The sequence below is a fragment of the Vombatus ursinus genome, unplaced genomic scaffold (genome assembly GCF_900497805.2).
Source record: "Vombatus ursinus unplaced genomic scaffold, bare-nosed wombat genome assembly UNPS02014812.1, whole genome shotgun sequence".
NCBI classification, from domain to species: Eukaryota; Metazoa; Chordata; class Mammalia; order Diprotodontia; family Vombatidae; genus Vombatus; species Vombatus ursinus.
Window position 1 is genome coordinate 26,187,606 of NW_020954590.1, and position 21,241 is coordinate 26,208,846.

At 37.0% G+C, this 21,241-nt stretch overlaps 1 protein-coding gene across 1 annotated transcript in view; it reads left to right on the top strand.

Moving 5' to 3' along the window:
* The first annotated feature begins 13,974 nt into the window (after positions 1-13,974).
* Positions 13,975-21,241, top strand: part of LOC114054286 (cAMP-dependent protein kinase inhibitor alpha-like) — a 74,561-nt gene continuing 67,294 nt past the window's right edge. The window contains exon 1 of the mRNA XM_027877480.1: positions 13,975-14,039. Coding sequence (XP_027733281.1) covers positions 14,025-14,039 — 15 coding nt within the window. The 5' untranslated portion in view covers positions 13,975-14,024. The remainder of the gene's footprint in view (positions 14,040-21,241) is intronic.

Sequence of the window (21,241 nt, forward strand, 5' to 3'; positions counted from 1 at the left end):
ATCTGAGGGAGGTGGTTGCTATGGACTGCCAGAGAAGGACCAGATAAGTTCTCCCTAACAATCATCTGGTATTATTCAGTGGATCTGACTCCCACCTCCACTTTAATTACTCACAGCAACATGCTCATCAGCATTTTTATTGTTGGAATATAATTAATAATTGGTACCTGGTGTCACCTAAGGGCAACCAAGTGGCATAGTGGATAAAGTGCAGAGCCTGGAGTCAGGAAGTCTCACCTCCTTGAGTTCAAATCTGGCCTCAGATACTTACTAGCTGAATGAGCAAGTCACTTACCCCTGTTTGCCTCAGTTCTTCATCTGTAAAATAAGTGGGAGAAGCAAATGGCATATCCCTCCAGTATCTTTGCCAAGAAAACCCCAAATGGGATCACAACAGAGAGTTGGACAAGACTGAAAAATTATTTAACAACATTACCCTATATTTTGATCATGTTATTGGGAGAGAGGCAGAAGTCTCAAGTTTATTAACTCTCTCCAGTGGTCAATATCCTGAACAAATGGTAGCCACAGTACAAAGTGCTAGGGACACATTTTGTCCTGAGCTATTTTGTTGCCATAAAAACCTTGTGGACAAATTTCCAAAACTAGTCAGAGGAGGGGCATGCATGTACACTACCAAAAGCAACATTAGATTAGCATGAATAAACCATGCTGAAGGAGGGCAAAGGAAGAATAACTGTTAGAGGCATTTAACTCAAGTCAGATAGCAAGAAAACCAGAGTAGGCATCTTGACAAGCAAAGGAGTATCAAATCAAAAATTTATTCTATGTTCCTATCTACTGTTTCCCCTTCCCACCCACTCAGCCCTACTCCATAAAAAAAAATAAAATAAACAAAAAAAACTTGAAAGCTAATTAATTAAATGGGGAAGAGGGCAAAATCATAGCTAAGAGGAAATTCCAAGAAGGGTTCTCCCACCACAGTCACCCTACTATCCTGCAAATATAAGAGCGGAGAGATAAGCAGCCTGATCTCAAAAGAGTTGTCTTAACCCCGGTAGGCTGAGATTTGCTGTATCAGCTGGCAAAATATTTTCTAGAATTTCCAGTGAAAAATAGAATGCAATGAGCAGAACCAGGAAAACATTTTTTTACAATTCCAATGCCACTGTAAAAATAAACAAATCTGAAGGCTGTAAGAACTATGACCATTCATGATTCCAGAGGATTGACGATGACATACATTGTCCATTAAAGCTACATGAAAGAGTCAGGGTACAGAATGGGGCACACACACAAACACACACACATTCTTGTATATGACCACTGTGGACAAATTTTTCCTTAATTACATATTTGTTAGATGAAATTGATTTATTTTCAATGAAGTGGGGGGAGGTTAGAAAGACAGAAAACAGATTTCTGTTAATTTAAAAAAAAGTAGGGGTAATGCTACAGATGTGAAATGGTTCATATACTTTTAAAAATAAGTTTTTATTGATGTCATCTGTTTCTCACATGATCATAGTTCTAGTGTTCTTCCACCTCTACTCTCAGAGTGACATCCCATATTGATGGAATCCTAATAAAGCTGCCCCCAGTCACAATATTCTAACTTCCTTATGGGGCTCACTGAATAGCAGACATGTCCTGATTTAACTACACAATCTGGACTTACCCACACCACAGGCCCCCCAGACTCAATCACAGGCTTCACTGAACAGCAGGCCAATTGCCTCTACCTAGCCACTGCCCCACCCCCCCAACCCCGACTCAATATCCTAACTTCCTCACATATGCCTCACTGCCTCACTAGAACAGCAGGGACATCCATGTGATAGAATGGTAGCCACTGCCTCTAGGTAGCCACTTCCCCCAGACCTATTCTTCATATCTCCCACAGAAACAGCAGGTGTGTCCATGCCCTCAACCACAACCACATCCATCTAATCTCAGACAGGACCGCAATAGCCAGCCAATCAGAAAGCAGCACCACCAGGATGCCTGAGCAGGATGTGGACCCCAAAACAATAGAAGGGACTTTCCCTAAGTAGACACCTGTGCAGTAATAGCAAAAGCTGTGCTTTAGGTGAGCTTATGATATGGAGAGGCTTATTATAATATCATTATCATATATTAATGTCCACCAATGAGTTTTTCTGTATGCATTGTGGGTAATCACATGCAGAGTTCCACCAAGGCTGGGACTTCCTCCTCTATTACCTAATGCCTTAACAAACCCCTCCTGCCCTTTTAATATTCCTAATTTCTATTATGTAATCAGTATCATTACTCTACAAAACTGCCTGTCTCGTCTTACTAAGTTACTGATTCTTCTTGGAATCCAGCCCCCTTCATGAGAGGAGTAACTCTCAATAAATGCCTTCACTTGGATTGGAGGTGGTCCGAGTCTGAATTCTTTGAGACGACCCCACAACACACAATGAAACCACAATAATATAGTAAATCATATTTTATGAATGGGGGGGTTGGTACAACTGATTGATACCTTTAAAAAGTTCAAAATCACGAGCAATGTGTCACCTGTGAATTTTCCACCTCCACAAAAAAGGTGGGTTGGGGGTATCCCCTCATATCTCTTCATTTGAGTCATCCTTGATCTTTAAAATTTTGCTATATTCATTTTTGATTTTTTGGTGTGTGGTTATTCTGTCCATTTACATTATTGTAGTTAGTGTATATATTGTTTTCTTGGCTCTGCTTACTCCTCTATTCATCAATTCATGTGGATCTTTCCATGCTGCTCTATAGTCATCATATATATGTATATATACACATATATACACACATACATATATATGTATATATACATATACATATATGTATATATACATATATACACATATACACATATGTATGTATACATATATACACATATACATATATGTATATATACATATATATACATATACACATACATATATGTAAAATTTCTTTACAGCATTGTAATATTCCATTCCATTCATGTACCACAATGCCTGCAGCCATCCTCAATTGATGCACATTTACTTTGTTCCCAATTCTTTGCTATCACAAAAAGTGCTGACATAAATATTTTAGTAACATCTATGGAAACTTTCTTCTTATCAATAGCTTCCTTGGGGGTATGCGCCTAGTAATAGAGTATTTGGGTCAAAGGGTATGAACATTCTAATCACTTTACTTGCATGATACTAAATTTCTTTCCAAATTATACAATTTCACAGCTCCACCAAATATGTATTAGTATGCCTATAATTCCTTAAACCCTTCAACATTGCATATTGCCATTTGGCAGTTTACAACTTTGCTGAAGCTATTGTCTCAATTAATATCTTTTCTCATATACTAGAATTTTCCAAGTATACAATTATATCATCAGCAAATAGAGATAATTTTATCTCCTCAATGTTGACTGTTGCCATTTCTTGCCATCTTTGCCAATTTGCAGAGTGTGATGTGAAACCTCAAGGTTGTTTTTATTTGCATTTTTGCTTATTATTAATAATTTAGAGTATTCTTTCATGTGGTTGTAAATACTTTTTAATTCTTCTCTTGAGAATTGTTTATATCTTTTGATCAATTGTCTATTAGGAAAAGGCTATTATGTATATTATATATATTATATATAGAGAGAGAGAAGAGAGAGAAAAAGAGAGTTTATATGACTTAAATACCAAACCCTCAAAGAAACTTGATACAAAGATTATTTTTTTTTCATTTGAGCACTTTCCTTCTTATCCTAGATGCATTAACTTTGTCTTGGCAGTAGTTTTTCAGTTTCATGGAATCAAAGTTATCTATTTTCTTTGGCAATTGCTTCTGTCTCTTGTTTGCTTAAGAATACATCTCCTCTCAGTACCTAGGAGAAGTGACCTGTTATTCTCTTCTATTTTTTTTGTAATATGATATTTAATATTAAGGACACATAGCCATTCAGAATGTATTGTGGAAGAGCATGGAAGTTGTTAGTTTAAGCCTTATTTCTGCCAGACTGCTTTCCAGTTTTCTCAGCAGTTTTTTTTTTTTTAATAAAATAAAGAGATTTTTTTTCCTGGAAAATTTATATTTTCCACTTTATCAAACACCAGATTATTGCATCCCACTGTTTGTGATTGTCCCTTGCCTAATCTGTTCCACTGATCTGCCTCTCTATCTTTTAACCAATGACAGATGGATTTGATGACTGATGCTTTATAATTTGAAGTCTGGAAATGCTATTCCTCCATCCCTATTTCTTTTCATCATTTTCCTTGATATTCTAGTTATTTTGTTTTTTTAATTAATTTTGTTATTATTTAATCAAGTCCTATAAAGTATCCCCTTGGAAATTTGATAGGTGTTACATTAAAAATATAAATTAATTTTGATAGTACTGTCACTTTCATTATATTGGCATGGCCTAGCCATGAGCATTGAATATTCCTCCAGCTATTTAAGTTGTTCTTTATTTCTTTAAAAAACATTTTCTAGTTGAATCTATACAAGACCTCTGTATCCTTTTGGCAGATTGAGTCCCAGATATTTTACATATTTCCAAATTGGTTGTATCATTTCACAGCTTCACCACCAACGTACTAGTATCCCTATCATTCCATAAACCCTCCAACATTAACTATTGCTATTTGGTAGTTCACAACTTTGCTGAAGCTATAGTCTCAATTTATATCTTTGCTAATATCCAAGCAAATAGAGATAGTTTTATTTCCTTTTTACCTATTGCAGTCTTTTAATTTCTTTCTCATCTTATTGTTGTTGCTAGCATTTCAAGAACTATATCAAATGATAATTGGGAGAATGAATTTCCTGGCTTCATTCCTGTATTTACTAAAAAACATTCTAGTGTATCTTCATTATATATGATGCTTGCTTTTGGATTTAGATATATGCTTTTTATGATATTTTAAAAAGGTCCTTCTATGCCTATACTTTGTAGGATTTTTAGCAAAGAGCAGTGCTGTATTTTATCAAAGGCTATTTTTGATGTTTGCATTTATTGAAATGATCATGTGGTTTTAGATGTTTTGGTTTTTAATATGATTAATTTGGTTGATTTTTCTCCCTAATATGGAATCATCTATGCATCCCTGGTATAAATCCTACTTGGTCATAATGAATGATTTCTTGGATAAATCACTGCAGTCTGTTTGACAAGATTTTGTTTAAAACTTTTGAGTTAATATCCATTAATGATATTTGTCCGTAAAGTTTTTTTTTTCTATCACTGATATTAGGTATTAGGATTATATTTATCTCATAAAAGGATTTTGGTAGGATGACTTCTTTCTCAATTTCAAAGTTTTTAAGAATAATTTATGAAGTATAGGCACTAGTTTATCTTTTAAAGTTTGATAGAATTCTCTTGTAAATCTGGACCAGGAGAATTTTTTCCCCGTTAGTAGTGCTTTCAAAGCTAGATTTATTTCTGTTTCTGGGAGATACTTATTTAATATCTCTATCTGGTCTTCTAATGATTTGGGTATCCTATATTTTTGAAAGTATTCCTTTAAGGTTTTTTTTGTGCTCTTAGTTTTGTTAATATATAACTGCATAATACATTCTAATTATTTTTATTTCTTCCAGTTTTGTTTTAATTTCACCTTTCTCATTTGGTATTTTATTGATTTTATTTTTTGTCCTTTTCTTTTTAATGAGATTAGCTAAAGGTTTGTCAATTTTATTATTCTTTTTGAAGAACCAACTTTTAGTTTTATCTTTTTCCTTGTTTCTGATTTCTCTATTACTCCTCTATTTTTTAGTATACTCACTTTTGTGCTCACTTTAGTTTGGTTTATTTGTTGGCTTTCTAATTTTTTTTGTAAATGCATTTTCAGTTCATTGATCCTCTCTTTTTCCTATTTGGTTAATATATATTTGTAGGGATACGGGTTTTTATCTGAGAAATGCTTTAGCTGTGTCCCAAAAATTTTGATGTGTTTTTTATCATCATTTTCTTTCATACAGTTATTGTTTCTATAATTTGTTCTTTGATCCACTTATTAATTAGAATTTCATTGTTCAGTCTCCATTTACATCTGTATCATTTTGTTTGTGGTCCCAGAACCAATGACTATTTTTATTGTGCTATGGTCTGTAAAGTATGGATTACCTATCTTTCCTCTTTACAATTGTTTGCAATAATACATGGTCAATTTTTGTTAAAGTTTCATGTGGTATTGAGAAATATGTATATTCTTTTGAAGTCTCATTTTAGAAGACACCATAAATCTTTTAACTCTAGCTTCTCCAGCAATTTATTTAGTTCCCATATTTTTACTTTTATCTTTCTGCAAGATTTATCCAAAATTGAGAGAGAAATATTGAAGTTTCCTGTGATTATTGTGTTACTGTTTATGTCTTTTTGGAGTATGTTTTCAAAGTGCACAAATTTATTACTGATATTAATTTGTTGTCGATGTTCCTTTCAGGGCAATGCAGTTTCCTTGTCGATCCCTTTATATTGTTGAATATCATGATTACAACTCCTGCTTTTTTGGATTCACTTGATGCAAAGTAAATTTTCTTTCCCATTCTCTCAGTTTTATTTTGTGTGACCATGTTTTTTAAATATATCTTGCAAGCAACAGAGGATTTTGTTTTCTTGTTTAATCTGTCACTCATTTTCATTTTATTGAATTGTTTAATTCATTCATATTTAAAGTTATGAGGATCAGGTTTCTACTTTCCTCCATTTGTCTATAATGTTTTTTTGAGTTATATTTTCCCCACTTCTACTGTAAATACAATAATATGTTCCTCTAGCTACGTCACCTTAACGTTTCTTAAAGATAGCTCTATTAACCTAATTTAAGGTCCTCTCCTCTCCCCAAATTTCCTCTTCTCTTTTAGTATTCCTTTCCCTTGGGGGTTTTGCTTATTAATTTTCCTTTTTCTTTCCTGCTTTTATCTGGTTAATTCTTCCCTCCTTTTTTTCCCTTCTCAGTTAGTCAAGTAGATTCCCTCTTCCTTTCCTCCAACTAGTCCTGTTCATTAGTTTATTAAATTTAATTTTTGTTCCCTCTCCAGAAAGAGTTCTTTCACTTTCTCCATTGTCCATCCTGCTTACTCTAGATTCTCATTCCCTGGTTCATGTTGCATGCATTTTCAGATGAGGTTTACTTAACTGTTTTGTTTTTATACAAGAGCCCTCTCACTAAGTAACAGTACTCTTATTAAGTAAATTTTGTAATGAGAAAACAAAATAGATCAATTAAACTTTTTTTTTAAATGCACCAAAATGAGGAAAAAGAGGTGGAGCTTAACCTCTTTAGGAAATCAGGTCTAACATCAGGAAAATGAAAGGCTTTTTAAAAGACATGTATGATCAAGTAAAATTCAACAGGCAGATATTTACCATTTCTTCCTGGAGACCTTAAATTGTAAAACAGGTAAATACTGTCTTTAGGACATCTGTCATAAACCTTTTAATATCTCTCATCTCAGGCAGTAAGTACCCTCCAACTTGCAGGGGTAAGTACTCTTGGAGTGGTAAGAGGGAGAAAAGGGGCAGATTTCCCATTCATCAATAGGTGATAGACTACTTTAAGTCCACTCTTTATCTACTTGTTGTTCCCAGAATAAGACATTCCATCTTCTCACTTCATGAATTTTCACTTACTGACCTGCATGCCTGAACGTTCTCCCTCCTTGTCTCCACCTCCTGACTTGCCTGGTTTTCTTCAAGTGTCAGCTAAGATCCTAGCTTCTGCAAGAAGTCTTTCATGATCCTCCTTAATTAGCATTAATTCATTAATAATTAGCATTTCCCTCTGAAATTATCTCCAATTTAGTTTGTATATATCTTGTTTGTACATAGTTGTTTACAAATGAGATCCTTGAAAACAGGGAGTGCTTTTGATCTTCTTTGTGTCCCCAACACAGCACCTTATAGGGTGCTTAATAATTGCATCCTTTGATGACCTAAGGACTTGGAGGACATATGTTTGAATGTGAACTCAACCACTTTAAAACTCTGTGTCCTTGGGTAAAAGCACTTCTCTCTGGGAGTCGGTTTCCTCATTTGTAAAGTGAATGAGGGGGAGGGGGAATTAGTTGGGTATGATGACCTTCATGAGCCCTTCCAACTCTAAATCTATGATCCAATGTAGCTAATGGACACTACTTAGATTTGCATTTTAATGGAGACTTTTGGAAGGAATCCCTTAAACTAAAAGGGCAAGTCTAGTGCTAGGAATTTCATCTACACACATACATCTATATGCTGGCCCTGACCACTGATTTTAAAGTGCTGATCTCATCAAAGGTTTGACCCTGAAGTATTCATAATCAAAGTGAGTGTTTCATTAATTATTGTAAGTAATAAAACTTAAGCTGCTCCAACCCCACATCCCACCTTCAAAATCAACTGATGGATGTCATCAGGAGACTAGAAACATCTTATAGCCCCAGCCTCTTTTCACAGAAAGCCACAGTACATGAATACCTTTAGCTTGCTTGAAATTCTTCAAAATCTGGGAAATCCCCATAAAGATGTGGGGAGCAGGGCAAATCACATTGAATATCCTCATCAAGGACAGCTTTGAAAAGGAGAAGTCATGAAAGGACATCATGTAGCCTACATGGTGAATTTGGTAGATGCAGTTGACTCCCAGATCCATCCCTCTGTTCCTAGTCTCTTGCCTGAGCTCCAGACTGACCTCACTAACTCTCAGATATTTCCAATTGAGCTTCCTAATAAGTAAATCTTAAACTTAACACGTCTAAAACTGAAATAGGTATCTCCTTTCTCTCCTCCCCCCAAACAAATCCTCTCTTCTTCTTACCTCCACTATTTCTATTGAGGGTACTGCCACTTTTCTCATCCCCTAGACTTGTAATCTTGTCAATATCTTCCACTCTTCTCTCTTACTTCTCTCTGGGAGTCAGTTTTCTCATTTGTAAAGCGAAAGGGGGGGGGGAGTTGGTTGGGCATGATGACCTCAGTGAGCCCTTCCAACTCTAAATCTATGATCCACCCACCATAACCAATACCTTTCTTGTCACAACCACCCTAGCTCAGGCCTTCACCAGTCTTCACCTGGACTACTGAACTTGCCTCCAAATTGGCCTCCCTGGATCAAGTCTCCCCTCCAAAGCCTCTACAAAGCCACCAAATTGACATTCATAAAGCACAGGTCTGTCACTTCCTTGCCCAAGCAATTTCAATGTCTCCCTTTGCTTCTAAAATAAAGTACAAACTCCTCTATTTGTCTTTTAAAGACCTTCTCAGTCTGGTTCTACCCTTCCTTTCCAGATATATTTCCTATTACTCCCCTTCACATGCTCTACATTCCAGCCAAATTTTCTATTGCTTAAATAGAGTATTCTAGATCCACTCTATGTTCCTTTTCAAAGCTGTTACCTCATGCCTAGAATGCACTCTATCCTCATTCGCCTCTTAGTCTTTAGCTTCTTTCAAGGCTCAGCTCACTTGAGGACTGCCTATACAGGGCCTATTCCGATCCCTACAATTGCGAATAACCTCCCACTCACTCCCACTGAAAATTAATATTATACACATTGTATATATTCTTATGTCATGTTGTTTTACCCCACCCCCACCTCCTATGTAAGAATGGGGACTGTTTGACTTTGTATACTAAGCACAGTGCCTGGAATTACAGTTTTGTTTTGATCATTGAAGATAATTATTAGCTGATGTATATAAACCTCAGCTGTTTTTAGTCAGTTTATGAAATCACCTGGTTTTCTCCCATATGCTTTCTTAATGTACTTGTGGTCCAGGGATTCAACAATGCCTCCCTGAAATAATTCACCTTGCCTTGTGAAAAATTGTACCCTGATATTAAGAGTTAGAAAAATCCAGAGTGGTAACTATAATAATAGAATCACAGGAACTCAGAATACAAAAGGATCTCAAAAGTCTCTAGATTAATCCATACTTGAAACATGAATACTTCTACAACATCCCCTAAAAGTGGTTTTGCACACTCAATTCCTCCAGTGACAGAAAAATCACCACATGAAATAAATGCATTTCATTTTGGGGTGGCTCTGGTTGCTCAGATATTCTCTTTCTTGCAGAGCCGGATAACTTCATATAACAAATCCACTGATACAGGTTTTGCCTGTGGACCAAGAAAATGAGTAATTTTTTTTTCTGTAATAATCCTTCAAATATTTGAGGACTGCAATCATCAGATACAAAATAAACCCATAAAAATAAAAAGTATTTCTTTGTACGAAACATAATACATATATATACATATATATGAATATGACAAAATATAGGAGAAAGTAATAGAAAAAGGTAGCCCTACTCAAAATAACATTAACCAATGCATAAAATGTTTAGGAGCAGGTCTATCTATCAGGGTATGCTTAAAACTTATACAATTGTAAAGTACCCTTTAAAAATAAAGGATGACAAATAATTGGAAATCCTGCCCTCTCAAGGCTAAAAAAAATAAGGCCTTAGTACCTGCTTTGACATGGTTTTGAATATATTTAAAGATGAGTCTACGTTGGTTCAAGCAAAACAATTAGTATCACTCACTTAGCATTCTCTATTACTAGAGTTAGAATTTAACATGTGTACTACTATTCAGCCCTGTTTGGAGACTCATGCATGTTGAATACTGAGTGCAAATTTTTAAATAATTACTAGAAAAAGACAATAACATAACAAATAATTATTCATTTTAACCAAATTGGACTTATAATGGGTATGCAAGAATAGTTCAATGTTGAGAAAATAACATAATTAAATCATATTCAAAGCAAAAACATCCCAAACCAAATGATTATATCAATAGATGTAGAAAGGGCTTTTGCCAAAGTATATGTAGTAAAGATCCTACAAAGCAGGTTTAGAACCTTTAAAATACATACACACATAAATATACATATATATACCTAAAACTATAATTATATGAAAAAAGAAATAATAAAATAGGAAGTTCCATTCAAAATGCATAAAGTATCTGTGACTCAATATACTAAGGCACACTCTACCTATATTCACTTACAAAATATTCTTTAAAGAAATAAAGAATGACCAAAAAATTAAAGGATAATAAGTGCTCATGCTGGGCCTTGCCAGTATAATAAAAATGATAACTAAGTTAACAGAATTAGTGCTATACTACCTAAGGGATATAGAGCATTATGGAGCTTGACAAAATCAAAACAAAAAGACATTTTAATATGATAAACCTATATGTATACACACATAATACATACATATATGTATATGTGCATATGTATGTAAAAATCTACATCATTTCCAATAAGGAAACACTAGAAGCTTTCCCAATAAATTTGGAGTAAAACAAATATTGCCTTTTTTGGCTATTACTTGGGATAATTTTAGAAATGCTAATAGAAATTAAAGTTATAAATATAGACAAAGAAGAGACAAAATTATTCATGATTGCTGATGACATGATGATTTATTTAGGAAACCCCAAAAAATCAACAAAGAAACTGATAAGTACTGTTAGTAAAGTAGTAGGACACAAAATAAACCCATAAAAGTAAATAGTATTTCTATATAGTATACACATTAAATATATATGAATATCACAAAATATAGGAAAAAAGAAAAGGTAGTCCTATACAAAATAACATAAATCAATGCATAAAATATCTAGGAGTAGATCTATCAGGGTATGCTCAAGACTCATACAAATACAATTGCAAAGAACCCTTTAAAAATAAAGGATGACAAATAATTGGAGGGATACTTATTGCTCATAGTTGGGTCATGCCAATATAATAAAAATGACAATACTACTTAAACCAATTCACAAATTTAGTGTTATACCAAATTACCAAGGGAATAGTTTATAGAACTAGAGAAAATAATAATGAAAAATTTTGAAATAACAAAAGGTTAACAAAATCTTAAGGGAAATGAAAAAAAATACATGCACATATTACAAATAAGCTTACCAGGAAAATGAAAGAGTACAATTATCAGTTCACACCCACCTTAAGCATGTACTTGGGCAGCTATTCTTCCAATGTCCTGATGACTCAGTTTCTCCTGTAGAAAGCTTTGGGGCCTCACCACCTCTCACAAAGGTAAGACATTTGTTTGAATTAAGACTCAAAGTTCTTTATTATAATAAGGAAAGGTCAAGGAGTATGAGGGCTATGCTTTAGAATTTCAGAGATCATTGGTGATCTTGGAGAGAATCGTTTCAGGACAGTCATGGGACCAAGAGATGGATTACAAAAGTTTGAGGAGCATGAAGTTGCAAGGAAAAGCATCCTATGGATACTTTATTCATCAGCAAATATAACCTACTTGTTCTAGAAGCTTTCCTGGGAAGTCCCAAGTCTAAAGCTGTACAAATCAAACCATAGATTTAATACAACCTTTACATTAAATACGAATCTCTGCAATCTCGAGCAACGAGTCACCCCGTTTTTGCTTAAAACACCGTGATAGGGATGTCCCTATTTCTGTAAGAAAGACCTTAAATAAAAAGAATCTTACTGCTGTTGCCCCAGGCAGAGAATTCCTCTTCTTCCCCTTTCAGACACCCTGGCCTTTAATGCTCTTTCTGGGATCTAAATTAACTGGAAGATTTTGTGGTCGGTCCATTTACACTGAGACGTAATTGAGACATAAAGTGGGATTTTGTGTGTTCTCTCTCAAAGGGATGTTTTCATTTTAAAAAGATTCATCAACCTTAAGCTTCTGCTAGGGAGTGCCTTTTCAAATTTACCTCAGGTGGGAGTGGGTTCCCAGGATTAACCCGCTCCATACTGAGGTTGGATGACTGGGATGGGGTAAAGGAAATTTCTGTTCAGGTATAGGTGGTATTAAGTGACCTCTGAGATCATTTCTAACTCTCAGTTTTTGTGATTCTACAATTTTTTGCGTTTCAGGTATTAGCCAGCTAGGTGGAGGAGGTGTTTATTTTATCAGCTGGTCCTTCTGCAGTCCCTTGATGTCAGCTTTCCCCTGCAATGACGAAAGCTTCTAGTACTTTCCATTGTAAGTAATACTAGCTTTCGATTTTTAAGAACATCCTTCCTATATTAAAATGGCCTTTTTGTAATTATTTTGTCAAGCTCTGTAAAGTATCTGTTGGGTAGTTTAATTGGCACGGCACTAAACTTGTGGATTCATTTAGATAGTGTCGTCATTTTTAAAAAAATCTTATTGGTATGGTCCAGCCACTAGCCCTGACTATTCCTCCAGTTACTGAAATCACTGTTTATTTAAAGAGGCTTTTGTAATTGGGTCTATATAGATTTTGAGCATAAATTGGTTAATTGATTCCCAGGAATTTTATGCATTTGGAGGATTTTTTGAATCACACTTCCCTTTTTATTACTTCTTCCTAGATTTTGCTTAGGCTGCAATCTGAGGCGGAAAGCCAATTTGATCCAGTGATGGTCGACTCTATATGAAACCTCACCAAAGCAAGTGCAATGTAGAATTAGAGACCCCTATTCATCTTCCCATCAAATCCTTGGTAACCAAGGACCCAGAGTACCGGCAATCCTGACAACAGCTGCTGGAAATGGGAAAGGGATTTTGTGCCTTTAGGCATCTTTCATCAGTAAAGGTTAGGGCAAAACTATTCCCACAGGTTTTCCTCCCCGTACCCCCCTGCCCCTTGCTGTTGGTGTTTTGGGATACTTCCAATTAACTTGGAAGCATTAGCTTCTCCTGCTGCAGTTTACCGACAGCAAAGGCTCATCGATGCAAACAATCAATTCCTAACTCCACCCACCCCCTTGACAAAGGGGCTAGCTACCCCCACCCGGTTCCAGCCCCCCTCCTCTCCTCCCCTGCCCTTTCCTATGCGGCTCTAAGCTTCCCGAATGTTCAGTTGGGAAGGAGGTGGTGCAGACCTCTGGGCTGCCAAATGCTAGGGACACCAGCAAGGGAAACTCCCATCACTTGCGGCTTGTCAGGCTGCAAAAAGGCCCCACCCTGCTTCTGCAGGTCCCCCTCTAGCAGAAGAAGCCCGTCCCATTCTGCTTAGGGCAGCTCTCCAGGTTGCTCTCTCTCTCTGTTCTGTTCCCCGCCTCTTTGCGGCTCTGCAGTTACCAGCAGCAGACTCACGCCTGGCTGTTGCAGGATGGATTTCGCTACCGTGAGTGGCTTGGGAAAGGTTTTTTCTGTTTGTTTTTTTTTTCTTTTTGTTTGTTTTTGTTTTTATTGTTTTAGTTGTTGAGGGTAGGAATAGAATTTAGGATGGGGTGGGGGGTTGCAAATGAAAGATTTGGAGTCGGGAAGGGTAAGGAATGGGAGTGGGTAAGATTTGAGTTTTTTGTGGGGTAGGAGAACATTTGGACCTTTTCTTTATAAATACATTTGGAATCGGATGCATGTTTTGTGCATTTATCGGAAAGGTCTGGAAAGAACGCTTAATTTCAAAATCCAAGTGGGGGGAAAAACCCATAACATTAATAAAGATCGGGGTACGAGAGAGTGAGCCCAGGACCAGCCAAACTCCAGCCTGATGGAGCTATCCATCCATCGGGAATGCCAGGGGAGGGCTCGGGGAGAAAAATGCTTCTTTATAGAGAGAAATCTTTCTCAGCCGTCGCCCTTTCTTCTCCAGTCCTGCAGCTTTATTTTTAAGGGGGTATAAATTGGGGGTAAACCACGTCGGAACGCGCAGGCTCTCCGGGGGAGCGCACTCCCGGGGGCCTGAAAAGGTTTGGTCTCCCCCCTGTGGCTGGCAGCTGAGTGTGGTGATCCATGCCGAGGAATGGAGTGAGGAGGGGGGGGGTGGCGGGGGGAGATGACTTCATGCACAGCCCGAGCTGGGTGAGTGGAGCAGCTGCCGCAGCGGGAGCACGGGAGGAGGGGAATAGGGAGAAGGGGGGCGCGGTGACAGTTAAGGTTGGAGGGAGGAGGTTCGGGCCAAGGTGGGGGGGGGGGCTAGGACACCAACCAAATTCCCCACCCTACCCCACCCCCCAGTCCCCGCTGGAGCAGGGGAGTGACTTGCTGCAGCAGGTCTCTGGGAGCCGCGGGAGGAGGAAAATGCACTGAGTGGGTCTTGGGGAAGGTAAGCGGGCTGGGAGGGGCGGAGGGGGGGGCGGTTGCCGCTGCCGCTGCTTGGTGCTGCAGCCACTGCTGTCGCTGGCTGCGCTCTCTGTATTAATAGGAAGGTGGTTTGCCCTAGGGGCGATTGCGGCTTTACACTACGGGGGTGCCTTACACTACGGGGGTGCCCTGCACTGCGAAAGGCGAGGCAGGAGCAAGGGCTGGCTGGCATCGGTATTTATTTATTTTGCAAAGGATTGATTTGAGAGCTGTAGGCGAGGGAAAAGGATTTTTTTTAATGGAAAAACAAAATCAGCCACGTTTTCTCTGCTTTTGGAGAAGGGAGGGTCCAGGGCTTTGAATCCTTAGAGCCTTTATTCTGCCTGCGTCCTCCCACCTCCTGCGATATGCGGTATCCGTAGAGCAGCAGGTTTCTCAAGCAGAGTGTTGCATTCCCAACTGGGAAAAGCTATCTGAACTCTCTCTCCTCTTTTTCCACCCCTCCCTCTTCTATCCTAGATAGCAGGTATCTACTCTGTACCTATTTTCCAAACTAAAGCTCTCTCCATTGACTCTTTAAGAAGATTTCCTATTTGAAGAATGTACTGCGCCCAATGCCTTTGCAAAGCGCGTCCCACTTTTCAGTGTGATTGTTTTTTACTGAAGTGTATCAATCAAGTATTTATTAAGTGCCTGCTGTAGATGTGTGCAATGTCTCCCTCCTCCACGTTAGTAATTTATTTTGATTGGACTTTGCCAGGGGTGATGGTAACCCAGACATGTTTTCTTCTGCTTACACACTTTTTCTATATCTAATTGTTTCAAGGACCTAGGAAGGGTATTGCAGTACGTGGTTAATTGCAAGCTCTCTATCCTATTGAAACAGGCAACCTTGTGCAGCTGTTGTCTGCGTGGCGCCTTCCGAGGCAGTGCTGAGGAAAACCCTGCTTTTAGCCCACTACAAACATGGTTTTTCACAGCTCAGTTGTAATCACTGTAGCTGCCAGAAGGATTGAATTGAGTGCGGGTATTGTATATGCAGTGTTAACCAAGATATTTGGTGCCCTGGGTATAGACAGTGACTCAATCAGAATCTCATACTGTTCCTTTATTTCTCTACATCCCCTGCCCGCCCTCCTCCTCCCTCCCCATCCCTCCCCATCTGTTAGCTTTATGGGAAAGCCTTTCCAGAGAAGCAAGTGTGTCAACCCAGGATTCCCCTTTAAACTTCATTAAATGTGGTGCATAAAAAAGCATTCAGGCATCATATTTTGGTCTTTGTATTCCTTCAGTCCCAGTTTTCACTGCGTTACCTTTTTTTTTTTTTTTTTTTTTGTGCTAGTCATAGTATTGTCTCTTGGGGCATTCCAATCTGTGTTAATGCAAAGTACTTAAGCATGTCTCCTCTTTAACCTGGAGATTTGTTATTTCTTTATAATTTTTCCAGCCAAAATTGTAAGATTGATACCCTACCTTATTTATTCCTTGCCTTCATTGCCTCTCAATGACAAACATTTGTTTAAAAATGCTACAAAGTGGATAATATTGCTGTAACAAGACTTAGGAATATGCTACTTAACAGACAGTAAGATTTGTTTTATGCCAGTGTGTGTGCAGGAGTGGTATTCTGCTTGAACCAACTCTATTATCTTTAAACTTGCAATATAAGAGACTTTCAACAGTTGTGCAATTTTATTTTAGCAGAAACAATAGAGGAAAGTTATTTTGTTCTCTTCATTAGCTTCCTGATGTGTATTTGGCTCTAAAACAAACAAACAAAAAAAAAAACACCAAAACACTTTGTAAAATTTAGTATATCTCATTGTGTTTGACCAGAAAAAAGACCTTGAAGAAACTCTCTCTTCCTTTTTATATCTGTTTGCAAATGAGAATTTAAAGAATCAAATATGGATTTATAGAACCAAGAAGTGATGGCAGTCCCAAGTGAGCTGTTTGATAGAATTGCCATATCTTGAAAAATTAGAGGATATTAATAAGGTTTTGGTGAATATATTCTTTATGGTTTAAGTTTAATGTGCATTGGGAATCAGTTAATTTTAATCAACAAATAGAATTTAAGTAGCATGTGATGTATATTATATATGCATATTATTGCTTTGAGGATTTTGACTCCCAAAATGCTTGAAGAAATAAAAGTATAACTAAAATATAGTTTAGAGAAGGTAATAGGAACATGCAATTCTTTACTAGTCTTCTTCCCTACATTCCTAACAAGTTTTACCTTGGGGTGGTATTTTCTGAAGACTGTTATTTTATCTGGTAGTAAATAAAATGTGACATCTAGAATCTTCAGAAATCTAACCCACAGAGTTGTGAAGTCTTTGGGTTTGTGTTTTGATCTTAACAGAATTTTTTGAGCTATATATCTTAAATGTCAAGACATCTTTCTTTGGATAAGGTAGTGCTGAGGTTGGGGCGGTGTGTGTGTAGAAGTCTTCTTTATAGAAATAACTTCCTAAAGAAAATGTGACCTTTCAACAAGAAATAAATTTGATTTGCTGGCATTGATAGCCATCAGTACTGGTGTAGTTATTTTACAGGTGTTTGAGGTGGGAGGGAGAGAAAGAACATCATTGATGGGGTCATGTAAACACTTGACAAGAGGGAAAAGAGAAGAAAACCTAGTGTTGATTTGGGAATGAGCTTAATGTTTTTCTACATTTAGTAGAATTCATCAATGCAGCTCTCTTAAAAATTGTCCGTTCTTGAGAAATGGGTCTGAATTCAGGTCATGGGAGGCAAAAAAGAATATTAGTTTAACCACTTTACTACTTTTGCTGGTATACATCCTAGGGCAGTCATAAAATTTAATTTATTGTTAGACCTAATAGAGGTCTTCAAAAATAGTGGTAGAAGGGGTAGCTAAGTGGCGCAGTGGATAGAGCACAGGCTCTGGAGTCAGGAGGACCTGAGTTCAAATCTGGCCTCAGACACTTGATACTTACTAGCTGTGTGACCCTGGGCAAGTCACTTAACCCCATTGCCTGGCAAAAAACAAAAAAAACCCAAAAACTAGTGGTAGAGATAAAACAATGTTAGTAAAGGCTGCTAAAAGATAAGTAGGCAGGTTGTTGATAGGGTATGGAAGTTTATTTATGGTATGAAATTTTTAAGTTATATACCTAAACCTATGAAGTCACAGTTGATGATTAGAAAAAAATGTATGAAATACATTCATGATCTAGCTTAATAAATTATAAATGATGTCAAGAAATTAAAGAGCACAAGAGCAAGAATCAAAATGATCTGTTCAAAATCGGAACATCCTTTAGTACTGCCATTCATGCTACTAAATGACATTGAAATAAGCAGAGTTTATAAAGAGTAGAAAAGAAATTTCAATTTATTTGATGAATAAAAGGATTGGTAATTCGCTTACTACTTATTCCAAATGTGAAGTGTGCATTTCCCCCCTTGAATTACCTTATCTATGTACATGTTGTAGCCCCCAATAAAATGTAAGCTCCTTGAGGGCAAAGACTAGCTCATTTTTTAATTCTTTGTTTCTCAAGTATGCAGCACAGAGCCCTGTGCATAGTAGGTGCTTCACATATTATGAATATATGAATTTAAATTTGGCTTGTATGAAACCTAGAGGGAGATTTGTAACTGGTGTTACTTTTCCATATCTACCTATATTTTTTCCTTTCAAAAGATCTCATTTTAGGGGTGTGGCCTCCATTTAGACCAATATAGACCAATATGTCTTCAGCCATCACTGAGAATTGGGCATAGAAGAAAACAACTGGAATTTCAACTGGAAAGATTCAGATTTGCTATATGGATGAAAATCTCTGGTATCTTTTCCCTTACTCCATTCTGTGCTGCCAACCTAGTCATCTTTGCCTTGTTTTGAATTACTACAAGGGCCTGTATGCCAAAATTTTGTCTTTATGGTCATGTATTAGTAACTGGGGCTGGAAAGATGAGGGTGGGAGAAATCAAATTGGGGATTCCATGAAGCTTTCCCTGCCAAGCTGACTATGGGCAGTGCCTTGCATCACATTGTAGGCACTTGATGCTTATTGATATATAGTCTTTGTCACGTTATTTAGCACCTAATCATATATTATCTTGTATTGTTTGCTGCTAGTACCTGTGAATTAGTCTTCTCTCCTGGAATAGATTTTAAGCTTTTTGAGGTAAGGTGCATGTTTTATACATATTATTCATTGGTACTTTGCATAAATACCTATTGATGGGAGGGATTTTTTTTTTTAAAGATAACTTTTTTTTTGGTGAGGCAATCAGGGTAAGTGACTTGCCCAGGGTCACACAGTAAGTGTCAAGTGTCTGTGGCCACATTTGAACTCAGGTCCTCACTCCAAGGCTGGATCTCTATCCAGTATCCACTACATCACCTAGCTGCTCCTGAAGGATAATTTATTAACAAAAAGCTTTGTAAACCCATAGATTAGAATATGTTACAAACTGAGGTTAATTTTTTGAAGAACAGTTGTAATTCTTTTGACTCTTGGGCATTTTCCAGATTAAGCCTATCAGAAGGCAAGGAAAGATTTACTTTGGGTGATATGCTTGTCTTATATCATTGTGATTCTTTGATATTTCTCTGAGTCTGGGTGGGGGATTATTTTTGAAATGGCACAATCTTTCAATTATATAATCAGGAAAGTTTCCCCTGTTTTATTCCTTTCCCACACTCAGCTTAAGGCCTTATATATCACATGAGATGGAACTAAAACAATGCATATGTGTATATACACACACATACATACATATATAACTTTTATGTATATAAAGCACTAGATCAATGACAGCTGTTATTTCTGTTCGGGACCTTAGTTTTTCCTTATCTGCAAAATGAGATTCTTGGAGTGGATGTTCTCCAAGTTCCCTTTCAATTCTAAAAAACTTAATATTTTAGATTTGGAAGGGAATGGATCTTTAGAGATACTGCTCTCATTCATTTTAGGTGAGTATTTAAGTGATTTGTTCAAAGCCGTTTGAGAGAAGTAGTCACGTTTAATACTGCTTTAAGCTCACTAGCTGCGTGATTCTGGGCAAGTCACTTAACCCCAATTGCCTCACCAAAAAAAAAAAAAAAGTACTGCTTTAAGGTTTAAAAAGCACTTGCCTTATAGCAACCTTGTAATCTAGGTAGTCCTTAATATCCCTGTTTTACAGTTGAGGAAACGGATTCAAAGATTAGGTGGCCTTCCCCTGGTCCTACAGCTACTAAGTATCACAGTCAGGATTGTAAACCAGATACCTCCTGATTTCAGTCTAGTGCTCTTTTACTGATGACTAACTACCATGAAGGGGGCCTCTCTTGAAGCCCAGAATTTGAAGAAAATTAATGAAATTGACTCACATTTTATAATAGGAGTCAACAGTTTTTTTAAAATGCTGTTACTCATTTTGTTCTGGCCTGAGTATGCATTTATGGGGTTAAGTGGAAGTAAGAAAATGGGGTGAGAGTGTCTGCTTGGAATAATCAAAGTTGGGGCTAATATTTGTGGGAAGGCATATTCTAAATTTATGATAATAGGAATGTTCCAGGGTAAATGTTTTTACTATGCTATTCCACTAAATGTCTTTGTCTTTGCTTTGGGGATTTGGGGGGTGGGGAGAGGGACCTTGAAAAGTTTTATCTATTTAAGTCTTATGAATTTTCTACCCATTAGAGATTACTTTCATGCAGTCAAATATTTACTGAACATGTCTTAAGTGCTTGGCATTATGCTAGACTGTGAGCCATTAAAATGAATGAAAGCCATCCCTGTCCTCAGGTATCCTATCTGGTAGATTTCTTAGGGATGTGCAATAAAAAGCATACAAATAAATACAAGGCTATGTATGACAAATGTCATGTGGATGTTTGTCTTGGACAAGGAGCAATAGAAATTCAGAGGAAGGAGAGATCACTTCTGGTGACAGAAGATCAGGTAAGACTTCATGGTGGAAGTAACATTTTAACTAGACATTAACAAATAGGATTTCAGGAGGTGAAAAGGAATGGTGGGGTAGGAACTGGGTTGGGGAAGGGTTAAACAATATTTCAGGAAGTGAGTGTAGAGAAAGTAAAGCATAGAAAACTATAATATATGTGCCAATGTTGGTGATGAGGGTCATGTAGAAGAATATCAGGGTTTTTTTTCCTTTTAAAACAGAAAATACAAGGGCAGCTCAAACCTCTTAGTCATAAACACCTCCTTGTTTGGTTTTCCTCTGCATTACAGAAGTGACTATTTTAGTTATATAGGCTACAAGGGAAAATTTGGGAACATGGAGCAATTTCAGCAAATTACATTTATGCTG